The sequence below is a fragment of the Thamnophis sirtalis genome, unplaced genomic scaffold (assembly GCF_051295495.1).
Source record: "Thamnophis sirtalis isolate CommonGarterSnake01/CBP01778 unplaced genomic scaffold, rThaSir2_p1.2 scaffold_13, whole genome shotgun sequence".
NCBI lineage: Eukaryota > Metazoa > Chordata > Lepidosauria > Squamata > Natricidae > Thamnophis > Thamnophis sirtalis.
The window spans coordinates 24,959,960-24,980,518 of NW_028261393.1; the positions used below are offsets into that span (position 1 = coordinate 24,959,960).

Consider the following 20,559-nt stretch of genomic DNA (forward strand, 5'->3'; position numbering starts at 1 on the left):
GTAATTTGGTTCCAAGATCCTCTACATAGCTTGTCCTATCATACCTTCTATTTCTTTTTAGAAAGACTGCACCACAACATTTGAGCCATATTTTGAACGTACTAGCATGAAGAATCAGACTAAGTTTGACTTTCAGATTTCTATTTTTTTTTAAATTCCATAAATGGTTATACAATTGAGCATCTTGTTGTAGATGTTGTTAGTTGCAAACTCGTGTCCGACCCATTGCAACCCCCATGGACAATGTTCCTCCAGGCCTTCCTGTCCTCTACCATCTCTGGAGTCCATTTAAGCTCCCACCAACTGCTAGGTGACTCCATCCAGCCACCTTGTTCTCTGCCGTCCCCTTCTTCTTTTGCCCTCAATCTTTCCCAGCATGAGGCTCTTCTCCAGAGAGTCTGTCCTTCTCATTAGGTGGCCAAAGGATTTGAGTTTCCTCTTCAGGATCTGGACTTCTAAAGAGCAGCCAGGGTTGATCTCCTCTAGGACCAACTGGTTGGATAGTCTTGCAGTCCAAGGGACTCGCAGGAGTCTTCTCCAGCACTATAGTTCAAAGGTCTCCATTGTTTGGTGCTCAGCCTTTCTTATGGTCCAACCTCCACAGCCATACATTGTAACTGGGAAAACCATAGCCTTGACTATACACACTTTTGTTGGCAGGATGATGTCTCTGCTTTTTAGTATGCTGTCTACATTTGCCATAGCTTTCCTCCCCAGGAGTAAGCCTTTTTTAATTTCTTGGCTACAGTCCCCATCTGTGGTGATCTTTACACCCAGGAAAATAAAATCATTCACTACATCCATTTGTTCCCCATCTATTTTCCACGAATTGAGAGGGCCGGATGCCATGATCTTCGTTTTCTTAATGTGGAGTTTCAAGCCAACTTCACACTCTCCTTCTTCACTCGCATCAAGAGGCTCTTTAGCTCCTCTTCACTTTCTGCCATTGAGCATCTAAGTCATTCCATCTCTCTAAGCTACCAATATTTACAGTTTTTATTGTTCTGGTATTGTTCTATTGAACTTCCTTCATTATCATCATAGCTTCTAGTAATTTATGCTGTTCCTCAGCAATGGATTTTTGCTGTGAAATCAAACATGTGCTTTTATCAAATTATTGTATAATTTTAAATAAACCTGATAATTTCTGGACAAATCATCCTTAAAACTACAATTGTCCTATTCCTATCGCTGATTTTTTTCCCCACTTTGCATTTGGATTTTGCAGTATTTTTTCATTTCCTGCTTCAAATACAGGTCACCCCAGAAGCTTCAAGTGGAACATTTGTCTACCAAGGATTTGTCCATGGCAAAGGTTTTGGACAATTTGGCCTCCAAAGACTAGGTAAGCTGACTAACTTTGAAGTTGACCCAAAACAATAACTTTAATTTATATAAGCAATATGACAGTTGTATTTTGTTATGTTTATATGCAGCAGATGTGCGAGGACAGCCCCTGGCCTCCCCTTCCCAATTGTACTCAGCACCAGCAATTTAATAGTGTTTCTTTTTCCAGATAACAGCATCATTGAACGGGATTCTGAATCAATAGGACATCCATTTGCATCCAACAGCAGCTCGGTTGCAGCTGCGATCCTCGTGCCTTTCATTGCCCTGATGATTGCAGGGTTTGTGCTCTATCTCTACAAGCACAGGTGAGATATTCCAAGTAGAAAAGGCAGGAAATAACCTCTTAGGGCTTCATAACAAGGATTGTCAGAATAATAGCAATAACACTTAGACTTATATACTGCTTCATACTGCTTTCCAGCCCTCTCTAAGCGGTCTACAGAGTCAGCCTATTGCCCTCCAACAATCTGGGTCCTCATTTTACCCACTTCGGAAGGCTGAGTCAATCTTGAGACAGTCAGGATCAAACTGTTGGCTGTGGGTAGAATTATTCTGCAATACTGCATTCTAACAACAGGAAAGGAGGGAAAGAAAGGAAGGAAGGAAGGAAGGAAGGAAGGAAGGAAGGAAGGAAGGAAGGAAGGATAGACAATAACAACACCCCTTAGACTTATATACCACTTCACAGTGCTGTACAGCCCTCTCTAAGTGGTTTACAGAGTCAGCATATTGCCCCCAACAATCTGGGTCCTCATTTTACTGAACTCAGCAGGCTCAGTCAAATAGAAGGAAGGGAAGGAGGGAAGGAAGGGAGAGAGGGCAGCCTTCTCTAAGTGGTTTACAGAGTCAGTCTAGTGCCCCCAACAATCTGGGTCCTCCTTTTACCCACCTTGGAAGGGTGGAAGGCTGAGTCAAACTTGAGCCTGGTGAGATTCGATCTGCCAAATTGCAGGCAGCCGGTAGTCAGCAGAACTCCAGAGTGCAGTACTCCACTCTAACCACTGCACCACCATGGCTCAAAAACCCATAATCATGGGTTTTCTGGTCCAATATCCTCTGGATTAAACCACATTTCTCATGATCCCCATGTTGTTAGTCCTATCAGGTAGACAAAACTAAGAAACTGACCTCATGCAGATCTCAGCTACCTATACCTAAAATAGCTACAGTAACAGAATCTTGCAAGTCTGAATTTGTGCTACCTTTCCTTCCACTTTTATCTCTATGGACATTGGAGGGATGGGGGACTTGGAATATTTGCATCCAGTTTTGGTTGCCATGGTATAAAAAAAGATGTTGAGAACTCTGGAAACAGTGCAGAGAAGAGCAACAAAGATGATTAGGGGACTGGAGGCTAAAATATATGAAGAACGGTTGCAGGAAGTGGGTATGTCTAGTTTAATGAAAAGAAGGACTAGGGGAGACATGATAGCAGTGTTCCAATATCTAGGAGGTTGCCACAAAGAAGAGGGAGTCAACCTATTCTCCAAAGCATCAGATGACAGGTCAAGAAGCAATGGATGGAAAGTAACCAAGGAAAGAACCAACCTAGAACTAGGAGAAATTTCCTAGGCCCTTCGGATGGTCACTCAGGCCCTCGTCACCTCAAGACTGGATTACTGTAACGCGCTCTACATGGGGCTGCCCTTGAAGAGTGTCCGAAGACTGCAGAATGCAGCCGCACGAGCGATTGTGGGTGTACCTAGATACACCCACATTGCACCTATCCTCCGCGAGCTGCACTGGCTCCCCATTGGTCTCTGGACACGCTTCAAGGTGCTAGTTGTTACTTTTAAAGCCCTACATGGTTTAGGACCTGGCTACCTGAGAGACCGCCTCCTGCCATTTACCTCCCAAAGACCGATAAGATCGCACAGATTGGGCCTCCTCCGGGTGCCATCGGCCGGTCAGTGTTGGTTGGCGAATCCCCGGGGGAGGGCCTTCTCTGTTGCTGCCCCTGCCCTGTGGAACGATCTCCCCGTAGAGATCCGGATCCTCACTACTCTTCCGGCCTTCCGTATAGCTACTAAGACCTGGCTGTTCCAGCAGGCCTGGGGCTGTTGATGAGTATCCAGCCCCACGCTAAGCTGTATGCATGATGTGAAATTTTTTAATTAATTGTATTCTTATTTTTAATTTTTATATGTCCCCTGTTTTGTCTGTAAGCCGCCCAGAGTCCCTAGGGAGTGGGCGGCATACAAATGTCAATAAATGTTAAAAATGTTAAATGTTCCTGACAGAACAAATTAATCAATGGAACAACTTGCCTCCAGAAGTCACGAGTCTTCCAATACTGGAGGTTCTTAAGAAAAGATTGGACAACCATTTGTCTGAAATGGTATAGGAGTCCTGCTTGAGTAGTTGGTTGGGCTGCACTCAAGTTTAATTTATCTGATTGTCACCTTGGTTGTGGGCCCTCCTTCTGTCCTTCAAGGCCATCCTCTTTGTTCACTACATTAGTGCTGAAAACTGCCATCCAATGCCATGGAAATAGTATCCATTTCTTTCATACCTTCTAGGAGCCCACCGCATTTGCACCTCTGCAACTATAAATTCCCTAGAACGAAGGTGAAATTTCCTATTAGTGAGAACAATTAACCAGTGGAACGGCTTGCCTTTAGAAATTGTGGGTGCCCCAGTGCTGAGGGCTTTTAAGAAGGGACTGGAGATCTTGTCTGAAATGATATAGGGATCTCCTGCTCAAGCAGTGGATTAAACTAGAAGACCTCCAAGTTCCCTTCCAACCATTAACTAGTAGATGAATATACTGTTCAGCAGAGCTAGGCTGTGGCCACAATTAAACTGCACTTTGAGGCGCTCCATTTCAATTAATTTTTTTTAATTCATTTATATTCAGCATTTTTAAACATTAAAATCACAATTACACTTTTACAGCTTTCCGCTATCGGTATTCTTTTTTCTAATTTCTAATTTTCCATTCTACGTCCTATTGTTTCATACATATACCTCCTTGTTTCATAATTATTATTTTTAGAATGTATACAACATATATACATTTATATCTCTATTGATTTCTGAATATATACCATCTCCTTTTGTTATATTTTCTATACACTCATTATGCGACATCTCTTTTCGAGCCAATTATACCACCTGTTCCACATCTTATAATACTCTATTTCCTCTCTATCCCTTAGTTCCATCGTTAATTTATCCCTTTCCGTGCATTTCTAGCACCTTTTTAAAATGATCCCTGTGTTTGAGGGGATGGTTTTTTTGTTTCCAGTTTTGGGCGAATGTGATCCTGGCTGCGGTAATTGTATGAAGCCTAATATATTGAATTTCTTTGCTTATATTTCCTTCTATTATTCCCAAAAGAAACAGCTCAGGTTTCATGTCAATTTTTTGCTCCGTTACTTCCTCCCACCATTTTTGATTTTTTGTCCAGAATTCCTTAGTTTTGGGACAAGTTCACCACATGTGATAGAATTGATTTCAATTAATTTGAACGAGAGAGAGAGAGAGAGAGAAGGGACAAACGGGATGTTTACAGATTTCCCTGCATTGTAGTTTCTTTATATACCTGTCCTGCAGAGCCCTTCCCACTGTGACCTCTTTGTTCTCTCTGAAACAGAAGGAGACCGAAGGTGCCGTTCAATGGCTATGCTGGCCATGAAAACACCAATGTCCGAGGAACATTTGAAAACCCAATGTATGACCGCAATTTGCAGCCCACAGACATCATGGCCAATGAGGCAGAGTTCACCGTCAGCACTGTGTGTACTGCAGTATAGCACTTACAATTCTGTGTGCAGTAAGTATCACATTCCTATACAAATTTCCCACATATGCTTTTCAACTAACTACTGGGACCCATCAAATTATCATTAGCCTAGCATTTAATTTGAAAAGGGTTGGGTAATAATAATCACTATTATTCACATCTTAGTAAAAGGAAATGACTGTCACAGCTGCAGTGACCATTTCTGTTCATAAGAAATAGAAATATTCACATGCTAGCTTTGGAGATATTTCAGCAACATTTTGTAAGATAGGGCAACTTAAAAAATAATGTACTATATATTGTCCATCGATCCACCTATCCACCTGTCTGTCCATCCACCCACTGATCCATCCATCCATCCAATTTGGATGGCTATCTCCTTTTATTCTCTAAAGTTTTCCATTTGGACAATTGTGGGACTTTTTCACATGCTCAAAAGAATCCTTTCTTTTCCCAAATAATCTAAGGAGTTTTGGTTAGGAAATATACCTTGCTGCAAGAATACTTTACTGTTCTTCCTAATTATGATCCCTATGCAAGTCATAGGCTATGTTCCCACAACTTGCTTAAATTACTAAATTAACACATCAGTGTAGGCCACAAGTGTCAAAGTCACCGTGTCATGTTGCCATCATGTGACATTTCATGACGTTTTCCCCATTCGCAGAGCTGGGATGGGCATGGCCTGCAGGTGAAGTGTCCAGCCCGCAGGTCACCAGATTGACACCTCTGGTGTAGGCAATACACTAAGCCATAAATCAATCAAATGATATTTTAAGATACAAAAAACTAACCAAGGTTATAAATAACCCAATTCATCATTCATGAATCATTAATGATTCAATTTGCAACAACTTGCAAGTTGAGGCAATGCTGATTAGTTTCTGCAGGGCTTAGCATGTTTTGCAGAGCGTACCTGTTTGATTAGCTTATGGTTTAACATGTGCTACACACCCAGAAAATGGCTTAATTCAATAACCAAATTAAGGGTGATGCAGAATTCAACTGCCCGCATGTCTAGACAGTGAGCAGTGGCTGAAGAGTGTTGTGTTTCTTTAGGATACTTGTTCCATTAAGCCTTATCTACAAAAGGAGTTTGTTCTGTGCACCAGCCATCACTTTGTTTGGTCAAATATGCTGGCAATGCCACAATAATGTCATGTTAACTTTTCTATGTGCTTTCAGGGACTTGTTCATCCATTAATGTTACCATTCCTTTGAGAACTATTTGGGCATTTCTTCTTTTTTTTAAAAAAAAGGACAGTGTTGGCGAACCTTTTCGGCACTGAGTGCCGAAATGGGGGTACACGTGTGTGCGCATGCCAGAAACCAGAGAGCAGCTACCCAGTGCTCATGCACATGCTGGGAAGATTATCTGGTTTCTGGTGTGTGCATGCGCACCGGCCACCTGGTCCTCCAGTTTCTGGCACGCATGCATGCACCAAGACCAGCTGGCTGGTGTGCATGCATGTGCTGGAAACCAGAAGATAATCTTTCCAGCGTGTGCATGCACACCGGCCAGTTCTCATCCAATTTCCAGTGCTCCTGCACACATGAAGACCAGCTGGCCAGCACCCCAGCACCAGGAAGAGCAACGAGCAATGGCTCACATGCCCAAAGAGATGACTCTGTGTGCCACTTCCGGCACACATGCCATAGGTTTGCCATCACGGCCCGAGGGCATCTTTTTGGATGCAGGGATAGGTAAACTATTTCTGGCCAGAGGTGCTATCAAATGTTTTATTTATTTATGGTGTTGGGGTTTGATGGAATATTGGTATGTGATGATATCATGGTGCAAAATCAGGAACCATATTTGCAGGATTTAAAGTTTTATTTGGAACAGGTGCTTAAAGATTATTACTCTAATACAAAACATCATGCTGATAAAAATGTCATAGGTACACAGTAGGCCGAAGGAATATAGACCCCAGCCAGAGGTGGGTTCCTGCTGCCATTACTACTGGTTCGATGCCTGAAAAATGTTGCGCATGCACACATTTAAAGGGGGGGGATTAAATTTTTTCAATGAAGATTGTTCTGTGCATGTGCAGAACAAAAAAATCAGGATGGTGCTGCCGAGGATACAACCGGTACGGTCACGTATCTGCTGGATTTACTACCTATTCGGCTGAACCATACCGTACCGTACCTGCAGAAACCCACCTCTGGCCCTACCCCTTCTTCCCAATTAAACTGATCATCCATCCATCCACCTTTAAAAAAAAAAAACACAAAAATTTAAGTTAACAGAAACAGAAAGCTCCTTGTGATAGAAACCCCTTTCTCCCTCACCCCACCCCCACCTCTGTGTGTATGTATGTGTGTCTGTTCTCTTCTCTGTGCAGCCTTCTCCAGAGACGGGAATCTCACCAGTGCCCAATGATCCTCCTGCTTCATCTTCGCCCATGATCTTCTCACCCAGAATTGTTGGGGCTGCGGGAGTTGATATGGTGCCTTTGAGCTGATCCAGAGAGAGAAAGAGAGGGAGAGAGAGGAGAGAGAGAGACTGCCTTGCTGTTTATCACTGCTCCGCATCTTCATTGCCCATAGTCCTGCCCTCCTGCAACTGATAATCAGATCTACCAAAGCATCCACCCCAGTTCTTGTGCCAAGAGCACAAGATGTGGAAATCTATCCTCCTCCTTCTCCTCCAGAGATGCTCCTCCCCATCCTTGAGCCTTTTTTCTATCGGTTCCTGGCCAACCTTTGGACTGGCTGACTGCTGCTCAAAGACCATTGATTGTCCCACTATTTTGCCTGTGGTCGATAATCACCTTTCTGGGGGACGCTTCATGGCAACCTAAGAAAATCCACCCACCCTTGGCTGCCAGAAGAAGCTGCACAAGAGGCACATGCTGGTTGGGGAGACTTGTGGATGCAGAGACCTTGGGCTAAATGTATCCAGCATATCAAACTCATACAGCAAGTTTAGCATCTGGATAAATGTTCCTTAGATATGTGTTGGTTCTCCTCCTCTCCCTTCCTCACCCTTATATATTTATTTCATATTAATATTCTAGTGCAAGAATGTCACGTTTCTGACTCTCCTTGCAATCCTCTGAGAAGGCCTCATTCCTACCGTCCAATTTGTATTTTTAGAGCATTTGATTCTTATGTTTTCTAAAATTGGCAGCCCTTCCCATCTCCAGGTCCTATGATTAGATCCACCCAGAAACACTTCTTTTAGACTAAATGGTCATATTTGCTTGGTTGCTGCTAGCTTTAGGGTGATCCAGAGAAAATACAGAACTTCCTAAGAGATAGAGTACTTGGCATGAGAAATGGGCCTCCTCCTATACAGAACTTGGAGAATCCAATTATTGCTATCTCAGTCCCAGCTCGTTCATTTCTTGGAGGTGTGTTACAGTTTGTCAGCTCCTGATCTGCAATATTTTCTTTCGGGGGTGGGAGAATAGCATTGCAGCCAGGTATTTTCATTGCTGTGTGCAATGCTCGGGACCTTAGCAGCATGAGGATCATGGGCACCTATTATTCTGTGTCTGTGACATCACAAATACCTGATGTGACTAATTTATTTTTCTGATTTATAAATATTTCTATATTTCTAAGAAGTCAAATGCCATCGTAGAAGGTCCATTTATTTGATGTTCTAGTTTTTGAAATAAAATGGTAAGTAATTTTCCCTACTTGCATTATCACCTGTTTTCACTTACCTGTTCTGCTTCATCCTTGGCTATATAAACCCACTGCAGGACTAAATGGACAACTCACCTGTTAGAGAAAGATCTCATTCAGCTACCCCCCATCTATTGTTATGAGGATCTTGCACTACTGTCCTGGTTAATCCAGGCCTGACATCCAGGAATTTTTCTCTATCTGGTTCTCCTATTGAGGCTGCCTTATACCAATTCATTCCTCTACTGCAGCATTATCTACACCAGTGGCAACAGACCAGGGACCGGGACTTCCTGTGGCCAACCAGCTGCCAGTGGTTCACCATTGACCACCATTCCATCTTCTTCAAGACGCCAGGGATGGAGTCTAAGAAATTTTGCGCACAAAGTGAAGTCTGATAACCTTTCCCCAATAGCCTGAAAGAAAGTTTCATCTCAGGTTACCTAAGAGTTTCCAAATACAGTCAACAAGGCTGCCAACCCATGACTCTTGGCTTCCATCCCATCCCATTGCAAAGGTGAGCACAATCTATGCCATGACTTCATTGCCCCAAGTCCTTCCCACTGCAACAGCCCATGCTGCGAAGAAAGGGACAGCACAGCACAATGGGATCAAGAGTAGCATTGCAAAGAACAGGGAGCCAGGACTACAGAGCAGCAGTGGCCTCATGTCCCTCCTACCATCTAGTCAAGCTTCTTCAGTTTTGATAGAAGCTTCCTTGATGAGAAGTGAAACATTCAAAGAAAAAAACCCCAAGAAATCCCAATTGTCTTTTGGAAAAAAGGACCTTTGGGACAACCATGACCTGAATGATTGAGAACCTCCATGGACTGCCCCCCCCCCATGGTACAACTGAAATGAACTGGGGATAGAAACTGTTTAATAAATAACTGTTTAATAAATTTATAGGCCGCCCAATCCTGAAGGACTCTGGGAAGAGGAACTCTTTCTTCCCCACCTATTGGGTTTGCATCTGCAATTTTAAGTATATCTTTTGCAGACCCAGCCAAGTTAACACAGCAGTGAATAAGAGAGTCAAGATTAGAGCAACCTTGAAACTGCTTCTACCTGCCATGATTTCACCAAATGGTTATTCCTCATGGAAATGGAGTGAAGCATCCTGGCCCAGGCACTTTCCAGATGCTCCTCCATCATTGCCATATAAGAATGATCGCTCTGAGAGAACAATTAGAAGAACACCTTTTGGTCATCTAGCTGGTTCATTCTATGCCTGAGAAAACCAGCCGCTTCCATGGAATGAGTGAAAGCTAAGAACCTAGCATTCATTTCACTTTTTGTTTCATCTTTCCTACTTCTATCCCATATTCTTTTTTTTCCTCTATTCAACTCTTCACTCATTCATTGTGTGTGTGTTCAGAAAGATGAGGAATTGCCGATACCCAAAAAAGAAAGAGGAGTGACACAGAAGCCAATGATGTTCTTTGCAACAGCTTTCTGGAGAGTTTGAAGGCCAGCTTAAGGCAACTGTGCGATCTGTTTTGTTCTTCCTCATTAATTGAACACATTCTATTCACATAAAAGGTGAGAGTAAGGTGGAGGCAATTATTTTCATGATTAACAAAGTTAATGTCTTAATGTCTTCCTGTTAGGAAAAAGCTGGATTTTTCTTCTTCTCCTGCCTTACAGTCTTGGAACATCTGTTCATTCCAACCCTTTCTAGCAGCAAGTCTAAGCCGCCTTGTTGAACAAAGTATCTTGCACAAAAGGTGGAGATGTTAGGTTTCTTTGCCACCTTTGCTTCTTAGTCAAACAATTTGACAAAACCTGGCCATAACAACACACTGTATAAATAGACTAGATAGGGCTCAGAGGTCCTTGGTGCTCTCTGAGCTTTTTTGCAGGTTTCATTACCCAATCTCAATCAATTTACCTAGTTTGGATAACAAAACATCTGCAAGAAAATAACCAAGGTCATAGAGTGCCAAGGACCTCTTGAGCTACAAATATTCTCCTTTATTGGCAAGATGAAATTAATAACTACCCACCTGACCTTAAAAATCCCATCTTGATCCTGCTGAAATTTCAAGGCCTTTATAAACAAATTTGCAACGTTCACGCTAAGGGTTTAGACCAACCTTCCATGCAACTGGAGGGCATTAGACTGAGGATGAGACAGATGTAAATGGATGGGTTTTCAACATAGCTGCAGATGCAACTAGCAGTCTTTCTCGGGGGAAATGCAATAGCGTATATAATTTTCGATATTCAGAGAACAGCTTATCTCATCCAGGATCCTGATTCAACAAGACAGGGAAAGCATCCAGAACTGGGCTTCTCAAATTCTTTCCAACCCTTTTAACCAGCAGCTGCCATAAGGAATGTGTCTCCATTTGCTTTGCTGTACTGAATTCATGTTCCTGTCTGAATCACGTGTGGGTTTCCATTCGGTATTGCCTCTACGATGCTGTGTATGTGTGCAGTGGGAAACACAGAGTGGCCCATCTGCCCTGTTCTAGGTCATGGCATCTGGGAGTATTGGGAGCATTGTTCTTTTCAGAGCCTCCCTTCATGCCAGCTCAGCTTTCCTTTTGTCACCTCTTCTCTCCATGTATTTATAGGTCATCCTTGACTTATGACCACAATTGAGCCCAAAATTTATGTTGCTTAAGTGAGAAATGTGTTAAGAGAGTTTTGCTCCATTTTATGACTTTTCTTGCCACATTTGTTAAGTGAATCTGGCTTCCCCGTTGATTTTGCTTGTCAGAAGGTCGCAAAAGGGGATCACATGAGCCCAGGACACTGCAACTGTCATAAATATGAACCAGCATCTGAATTTGGATGCTGCAATGGTCATAAGTGTGAAAAAATGACCATAAGCCACTTTTTTTCAGTGCCACAACCCCTGTGGACATATGGAAAAGAATTTTGGAAAAGTTCTTCTGAACATGGATAGACAGACGATTACACTCAGAAACAGTTGTCACATTTCAGGCAGAAACTAAAAGCAACGTTTTACCTTCCTGAATACATACACATGCATTTACATGCATGCAATTCATATAAAAATAGGCACACACACACACCCCTTTAAAACCACCTAGGCTGTGTGCATTTTTGCAAGCTTCCCCAAATACACGGAGGTGTTCTCTTTTGACTGGTACGGTTTCCTCTTAAAACTCTGGAAAGTTGCTCAAGGCAGAAGATATCAATTGATCTTGTTAGTGATTTTCAGCAATGATTGATTTTTGAATAGGACAAAGGGAGTGACTACTATGTGGTGGTGACTTAATACACAACTAGATGTTCCAAGAAGGGCCATGAGAAAAAATGTCAAATATGCTGCCTCCTCCTCGTCCTCCTTTTCCTCCTCCCCGTATTTCCAATCTTCATGTTTCTGACTCCATCTTTCATATCTTAGATGTCAGCATACATATCCAAATATCAACTCTGGAATAGGAATTGCAAAGTGTATTTTTCCCCTAGATCATTTCAAGCTTATACTACTCCATGCAATTAGAACATTGGCCAAATTCTAGTTTCCAGAAAGATATGTTCCTCAATTAGCATAGAACCCCCTTTTTAAAGTGCATTCTAGGGTCCATTTAGAAGAGTGAAGGGCGTTCCTATTTCCTCTGAAGAAATAGCTAAGGCGTTTGCACCCAAATAGAAATCATAGAAAAAATGCACTTCTTTTCACAAGCCCTGTTTTCCCTGGATGGAAATTGGGTTGGCTCTCTGTTTGCTCTGGAAAGTAAAGGAAGGTGCATAAAGTATTTGAGTGAGAGGCATACTCATCCTATCTTCCATACTCTGTCCTGTTGCTTAATGGAAACCGACTCATGGTTAGAATCTGTTTCTGTTGCTGATATCAGAATCAACAGAAGGCTGCTTACACTTAAATGCCTGAGCTTTTCCAAAGCCATCCAGCACTGAATCTCTAGACTTCAAAATTAACATGATTGATAATGCCTAGTTTCCACATTCAGGTAAATCAGGGGTCAGCAACCTGTGGCTCTGGAGCTGCATGTGGTTCTTTCATCCCTCTGTCGCCGGTTGGCACCACAATTTTGAGAGGACCTTTCAGTTGGTGGCAGGGAGGGGAAGCAGAAGGAGACTCTATGGCAAGGAGCAGGTTTTCCGGTTGGCTCCATAATTGATAGGGCTTTCAAGTTAGTACAAGTAGAGGAAAAAGTATGCCACGCTAGGAGGAGACTCTATGGTGGGGGAACCGGACTTCCGGTCAGCTCCAGAACTGAAGAGGAGACTTCTGATTAGGACCTTTGTGGCTCCCGGTGTTATCTTTTCTGTGGGAAATGAGTCCAAATGGCTCTTTGAGTGTTTAAAGTTGCCAACCCCTGGGGTAAATCAAAGTCTGTCAACCAAAAGGCTACTTTAAAATAAAATAAAAAAATCTCACCAGCCTTGAATGGTTGCATAACATCTATGTGATCCACTGGAACTGAGATTTAGATATCTTCACAACTGTTTTACTCTGCAGTTCTACTGATACATCTTTAATGCTATTTAAACCAAGCAACAGTGTCAGGTTTCTCAAACTGGTTGCTCCTGGTCACTTCAAATTGTTAGTAATGGGGTGTAGCCTTCTCAGAAAAGCAGATCCCAGATCCTCTTCTTTTGTTTTTCTTTTTTCCTTTTTCTTTTTGCTCTGTTTCATGTTTTCTTAGGCACCGTGTCAATTTAAAACACCCCTAAAATCCACTTCTTGGGGAAGAATATTTATTCCAGCTGCGACTAAAATATTATAGTTGCTTGAGATAGAAAATATGAAAACTATTATCCTTCAAAGGTATCTGGTATAAAATTGAAATGCTACAATTTTGGGCAAGGTGAACCCTGCAAGTTTTGAGTTCCCCATTCAGAAGCTTGACTCATTTTTAAAAAAATAAAACTTGTTTTCCTTTACTAACTTGAGGCGGGAGGAGAAAGAGAAATTTAATGAAAAATTGAAAGCTGGACAAGAAATCATTTTCAGTGCCCATTGGACTTGAGTTACAGTTTAACAAAAAAATAAAGACAAAAAAAAGACAAAAAACTTCTTTTGTACAGAGATATATTTTTATGAAATAAAGGTTTGTACAGTGGGGGAAAAGACACAATGTAAATTTTCTTCTTCTTTTCATTATTGTAGTAAACAGTAGTGGAAGATTCAGCTTTTTTTGTAAATGTAATAAAATGTATAAATATTGTTTCCATTTAAAAAAAATAAAAAGGAGGAAAAAAAATCTATTGTAAATATGTATTCTACACATAAGCTGGCTTGTCTGCGATATATAGCATTTTAAGTTATCCATTTCTGTATATGAGGCTTCTCCTTTGTGTCTGCATACTTTACTGAATTTGAGAGCTATTTTAAATTTTTGAATTAAAATAAAATATAAATTTTTGCATTGATTTTCTCACCTGGTCTTTTCATTCTGGTTCTTCTATGGTTTTCTAAAGAACTCCCTCTTGTCTGCACAGGCCTATTTTAGAAAAGAAGCTTGCATTCAGGTTAAAGCAGGGCTCCCCAATAGTTGAGCTGATGAGAAGACCAGGTGTTCTGATGTCCCACTACAGACAGTAAGGCTGCCATTAGGATGTTGTGTCCTTGACAATCACAGAATGACCGACCAGTCTCAAAAATGTCAGGTGGACAAGTAATCTTAACACCATCAAGGGAGGCTACTGGCCAGGTAGCACACCATGCTGGGCTTCCAATGTCATAGCAAATTGCTATTAGCAGATTGATCACTTATGGATTTTAGTGGGCTACACAGCATCTCTGAGACTCCAGAAAAAGTGCAGAGAAGAGCAACCAGGATGATTAGGGGACTGAAGACTAAAACATATGAAGAATGGTTGCAGGAACTGGGTATGTCTAGTCTAGTGAAGAAAAGGACCAGGGGAGACATGGTAGCAGTCTTCCAATATTTGAGCGGATGCCACAGAGAAGAGAGGGGTCAAGCTATTTTCCAAAGCACTTGAAGGTCAGACAAAGAATAACGGCTGGAAACTGACCAATGAGAGATTTAACCTAGAAACAAGGAGGAACTTTCTGACAGTGAGGACAATCATCCAATGGAACAGAAGTTGCCATCGGAAGTTGTGGGGGCTTCATCACTTGAGACTCAAGAAGAGATTGGACTGTTATTTGTCAGAAATGGTGTAGGATCTCCTGCTTGACTGGGGGGGGGGGGGTTGTTGGACTAGATGACCTAAAAGATCCCTTCCAACTCTGTTAATCTGGGATTCTTCTGAAACTTTTTTACTGCCAAGGTTCCTTTTTGTAGGAATAATGTGTGGTAAGCAGCTAGAACAGCATACTGGTATAGAGGTGAAGATGCATGCCTCCCCCTCATGCGGTTGAGAGTTGAATCCTAGGCAGTGGCAGATGTTTCTCTATCGGGGCAGCAAAAAAGAAAACTATGTGTTGTGAACTCCACATAGGCATCAGGAAGGGCATCTGGTCAGTAAATGCTCAGCTCCATTCAGTCGCTCCAATTCCACTCCAAAGTAAGGGATTACAGGGTCATAAAAAGAAAAAAATGTGTGGTGAGTCACTAGAAAGGCTAGAAGCAATAGCAGTAACACCAATTCTTTGATACATCATTGCCTCTTCTTATTTTCTGACACCCCTTTTTAATTCATGGAGTAGACTGTAAAGAGCATCATGTCACTAAAGCGCAGGATATCCTATAAAAAGAGTCAGAAATGAGCTAAGGACTGTGTGAGTTTGCCTAAAGCCTAAAGGCAACTTGCTTCACTATATTTGGCCTATGGATTGGCCAATAAGGTGGTGTTCATTTCTGTTTAAATCATAATATGGAGCAGGGTTGGGTTCCTGCTGGCATTACTACCAGTTCGGCTTGCAAAAGATGGACACAAAAAATGTTCGCATGCGTATTTGCATCTAAAAAGGTCTGCACATGCACACAACATTAAAAAGGGGGAAATTACATTTTTCAATGACGATTGTTCTGCACATATGCAAAATAGAAAATCAAGATGGCGGCCCTGAGGATAGACCCAGTTTGGGCATGTGTCTGGCCGAGTTACTACCTACTCAGCCAAACGTGTCCGAACCAGTAGGACCCCATCTCTGCTATAGAGGAATCCAGTTAAAGCAATAACAAAAAGAAACCCTGCTGATTGAAAGTTTTCAGAGCAAACAAAAGAACTTCACTCATTATGTCCCAGTTACACCATGATTACAACTCCCATAATGCCACTGTTAATGCTAGCTATCAGGAGGTCCAGTCCTGCACCCAGATCAAGATTAGCTTGGCAAATGAATAAGATGTTCAAATGGAATGTTCCAAATGGAGTGGAATGAGTCACCATGGTCAACTTGTCACAGAACAATTCAACATATACAAAAGTTACATTAATTTCAACAGAACCATGGTCAATAATAAATAAGAAAGTCAATCCAGAAACACAAGAGTTACAATAATTTAGACAAAAATGTGGTCACCAATACGTAATAAAAGTAACTGAATGAAATGATTAATACTGCACTGAGTTGTCCCATAGCAAGTTGCCCTGCAGTGAGTTGACCATAGTGAGTTGTCCCATGGCGAGTTGGTCACAGAGAGTTGGCCATAACTCATTGGCTGCAGCCAGTTGTCCTAGATCCACTCCCAAAGCCTGAACTAAATAGTAAAGATGGATGCAAAAGTCATCATATGATAAAATACACCTTAGGAGATCACACAAATGTCAGGGTTCCAAATAGCATCCAAAATTAAATCAGAGTCCGAGGCAAAGGATTCCTCAAAGTTCCAATTTATGAAGCGAGCCATGTTGGCATACATAGGAAAACCCAAATCTGAAAGCTTCCTGGTTTTCCCCACCCAGTTAAAAGTTCAAGATTTTGCCCTCACACCCACAAGTCAATCACATGCTCCAATCTCCCACTGCCATGCTGGCAGTTCCACCCATCCATTTCCAGTGTGATGCAGATGTGCAGAGACAAAGGATGACCTTGGCTTTCTAGAAATTTTTTTGTTATGTCTACATATCATCTAACTCCATACAATCCCCACTCCCATTTTCCCACAATAGAAAACGCATAGTAGAATAATAGAAAGTGTGGCAGGTCAAAGATCCAAAAGAAAAGATGGCTGCAGGCCTGACACCAAATCTATCCATTGACTAGCACAGAGCCGATTAACTTGCCCATCCAGAAAGTTGGTTGGGTCTTAACAAACAAGAGGTGCTCTTTTAGAAGTCAACCAGTGGAGACAAGCAATCACAGCTTGATCTCTTTGGCCTTCTCACTCACCCACAGCCAATTGCTCTACTTTGGGACAAGGACAATTGCACTGCTGTTGAACGGATACAACCTTCTTGTACCAACCCGAACAAGTCCTGTTGTCCAAAAGCTCTGGAGGATTTCAGGCTGCATAAGATGTCAGATTATCACAAACTGGTCTGTTCCTTGTAGAGCGGTAAGTCAGTAGAGTTTGAAGGCAACATTTAAAAAAATACATTTTTATAAGATGTTTTATAGTTGGCACTTAGATCCTAGAAAGCTGGCTTCTATGTATCCGAATGTACAGCCTAAATGTTGGAGATGTGGTTCTCTTGATGCTACATATTTTCATATATGGTGGACTTGTCAAAAGGTCAAGGCATTTTGGATAAAAATGTGGTGGATTATGCAAAATATCTTTAAGAGAAGGATAAAGTTTACTCCTCAGTTATTTTTACTAGGTATATGTACTGACTTTACAGTGGTAGAGACTAACTTGATTCTGCATCTAATAACGGCAGCAAGACTGTTGGTGGCGCAATACTGGAAGAAGGAAGACTTGCCTACAACTCAAGAATGGACATTGAAAGTTACAAACTTAGCCGAGATGGCTAAAATATCGGCATATCTTAAAGATCACTCAAAAGAGAGATATAAACGAGACTGGGAAAAATGGATTGACTATATACAAAATAAATATGGGACCAAGAAATTCCAGTTAGCCTATGCTTAAGATCAGAAATGATTTGAATTGTTTAAAGTTGGTTCAGCAAGAAGAAGCTAAGGTCAATGTAGAATGTTATTAATTTTTTTTATTTCTTTTTTTTTCTCAACAGATTTTAGACTGTGTTTGTTAGAAATCCATACCGTGTACGGGTTCTGGGAAGTCGGGGGGGGGGGAAGGTGGAGGGGGGTGGGGGGAGAGGGAGGGGGGAGGGAGGGGTATATATTAGGCTAGACAAGAATTTGGTGGTAAACTAGAATTATTTTGATATACAATAAATTGTACTTCGATGTCTTACTGATTGAGGAATCATGAAATGTTTGCCTTAAAAGAAATAAAACTTTTGAAGATTAAAAAAATACATATGGGCACCAATACATAACTAGCAAGACAAAAAACATTTCCAAATGTACTGCTGTTCCCAGGACATAAATGTTCTATTTTTATATTCCTATCACTTATGCCTGCTGGAAGAACTCTCCAGTTCAATTCCTTGAACGAGCACAAAGCCAAAGATGATCTCTGCCCTCCCACAGTTTTTATCTATACGTTTAGAAGAGTGACCAAGAGCAGCCACCTTTCTGAACTTTGGAACCCCCTGGGCTTCCCCAAGTCACAGAACAATGAAGTCATGGCCAAACCTGCACAATATATAAACTGCCTTCAGCCCGGCTGATTCATTCCAGCCCTGAGTTGCTTTTATCTCCCGATCTCATTGGTTTGCATTAATAATCCTGAGTGGGGATCATCAGGGTTTAATTAGAGAGGGTTTAATTGTGAGAAAAGACGAGGAGAATTCAAGAGAACAATTTTTTTTGGGGGGGGGAATTGATCAAATTCACATGTTAACTTGCTGTTGAATGCAGGAGAGCCTGCTTGAATTCATATGACACACTTAAAATGGTTTACGGAATGAATCCATTTCCTAGATTTGCATGATGCACTGAAGCTTAAACCAATCAGTGAACAGTAACAGAGTCGGAAGGGACCTTGGCGGTCATCTAGTCCAATCCCCTGCTCATGGAGGAGACCTGTACTAGGGATTAGAACCACCAAACTGACAATCTTTCTGATTGACAAGCTCAGTGTCTTAGTCACTGAGCCACACAATTCAGTATAGTATATTCACAAGTAAACAGAGCTAAGGTTAAGACTATCCACGCTTAGTTAGTTGTGCAAATGCATTAGATTTGTAACTTTCTTGGGGAAGTCTGCTGTGGAAATAGAGACTTTTTTTGTCACTTAAGGTCTTCCCAAAATCACCCTCCATATATCCAACAATGTGAGTAGCAATTCCACAGTTTCTTTGTTCAATGAATTTGTCAAGACAAAAAAACCTTCTCTTAATTGCATGACTAGAATCAGATCTCAATTAATCAATTAGAATAGAGCTGGAAAGGAACTTGGAGGCCTTCTAGTCCATCTCCATACACAAGTAGGAGACCCTATACCATTTCAGACATGTGACTGTCCAGTCTCTTCTTAAAAACCTCCAGTGATGAAGCATCCAAAACTTCTCATAGCAAGCTATTCCACTGATTAATTGTCCTGTTGTTAGGAAGTTTCTCCTTAATTCTTGGTTGCTTCTCTTCTTGATTAGGTTCCATTGGTTGTTTCTTGTTTTGCCTTCTGGTGCTTTGGAAAATAAGTTGTCCCCCTCTTTTTTGTGGCAACCTCTCAAATACTGGAATACTGCTATCATGTCCCCCCTAGTCCTTCTTTTCTCTAGACTAGCCATACCCAATTCCTGCAACTGTTCTTCATATGTCTTGTCTCCAGGCCTTTAATCATTTTAGTTGCTATTCTTTCCATTTTTTTCTGAATTCTTGACATCTTTTTGTAATGTGGAGACCAAAATTGGATGCAATATTCCAGGTGGAACTAAAGCTTTATAAAATATATAAGCTGCAACTTCTCCTCCTGGATAATTTCACAAATATTTTCTTAGTTTGTTTTATATCATTAGAGTACATAAAACTCAGCCCAATCCCAAAGGATTCTGGGTGGCACACAACAACAAAAAAGAAAACAAAAGTCATGTTAAGTAATAGTGAAATTGGAACAAAGTGTAAAACAACATATGATCACAGAAAGCAAATATAAAGGGAAAAAGAAACTCAAGACCCAAAAAACCCCTAGATGATAGGCTCAAGATCCAGATGTCTCTTGACAGACTTGAACACTGGGTCCTATCTAACAAAATGAAATTCAATGTAGAGAAAAGTAAAGTCCTACACTTAAGCAAGAAAAACCAGAAGTACACATATAGACTGCATGAAACCAGGCTTAACAGCAGTAACTGTGAGAGGGATCTTGAAGTCTTAATCGACAACCAATTAAATATGAGCTAACTGGGATCAAGTGAGATACTAATACTACTCTATAAAGCCTTAATAAGACCACACCTAGAGTATTACATCCAGTTTTGGTCACCACACTATAAAAAAAAGATGTTGAGACTCTAGAAAGAGTGCAGAGAAGAGCAACCAAAATGATTAGGGGACTGGAGACTAAAACATACAATGAATGCTTACATGAACTGGGCATGGCTAGTCTAGTAAAGAGAAGGACCAGGGAGCAGTGTTCCAATATTTGGAGGGCTGCCACAGAAATGAGGGGGTCAACCTATTTTCCAAGGCACCTGAAGGGCAGACAAGGAATAATGGATGGAAACTGACCAAGGAGAGATTCAACCTGGAAGTAAGGAGAAATTTTCTAACAGTGAGAACAATCAACCAATGGAACAGCTTGGCTTTGGATGTTGTGGGAGCTTTATCACTGGAAGCTTTCAAGAAGAGACTTGACTTCCATATGTCAGAAATGATGTAGGGTCTCCTGCTTGGCCAGGGGGTTAGACTAGATGACCTACAAGATCCCTTCCAACTC

At 41.4% G+C, this 20,559-nt stretch overlaps 1 protein-coding gene across 1 annotated transcript in view; it reads left to right on the top strand.

Moving 5' to 3' along the window:
* Positions 1-14,052, top strand: part of CSMD2 (CUB and Sushi multiple domains 2) — a 771,224-nt gene extending 757,172 nt beyond the window's left edge. The window contains exons 68-71 of the mRNA XM_087728138.1: positions 1,258-1,345; positions 1,517-1,655; positions 4,946-5,125; positions 7,444-14,052. Of these exons, the coding sequence (XP_087584264.1) occupies positions 1,258-1,345; positions 1,517-1,655; positions 4,946-5,105 (387 nt within the window). The 3' untranslated portion in view covers positions 5,106-5,125; positions 7,444-14,052. The remainder of the gene's footprint in view (positions 1-1,257; positions 1,346-1,516; positions 1,656-4,945; positions 5,126-7,443) is intronic.
* Positions 14,053-20,559: the final 6,507 nt, after the last annotated feature.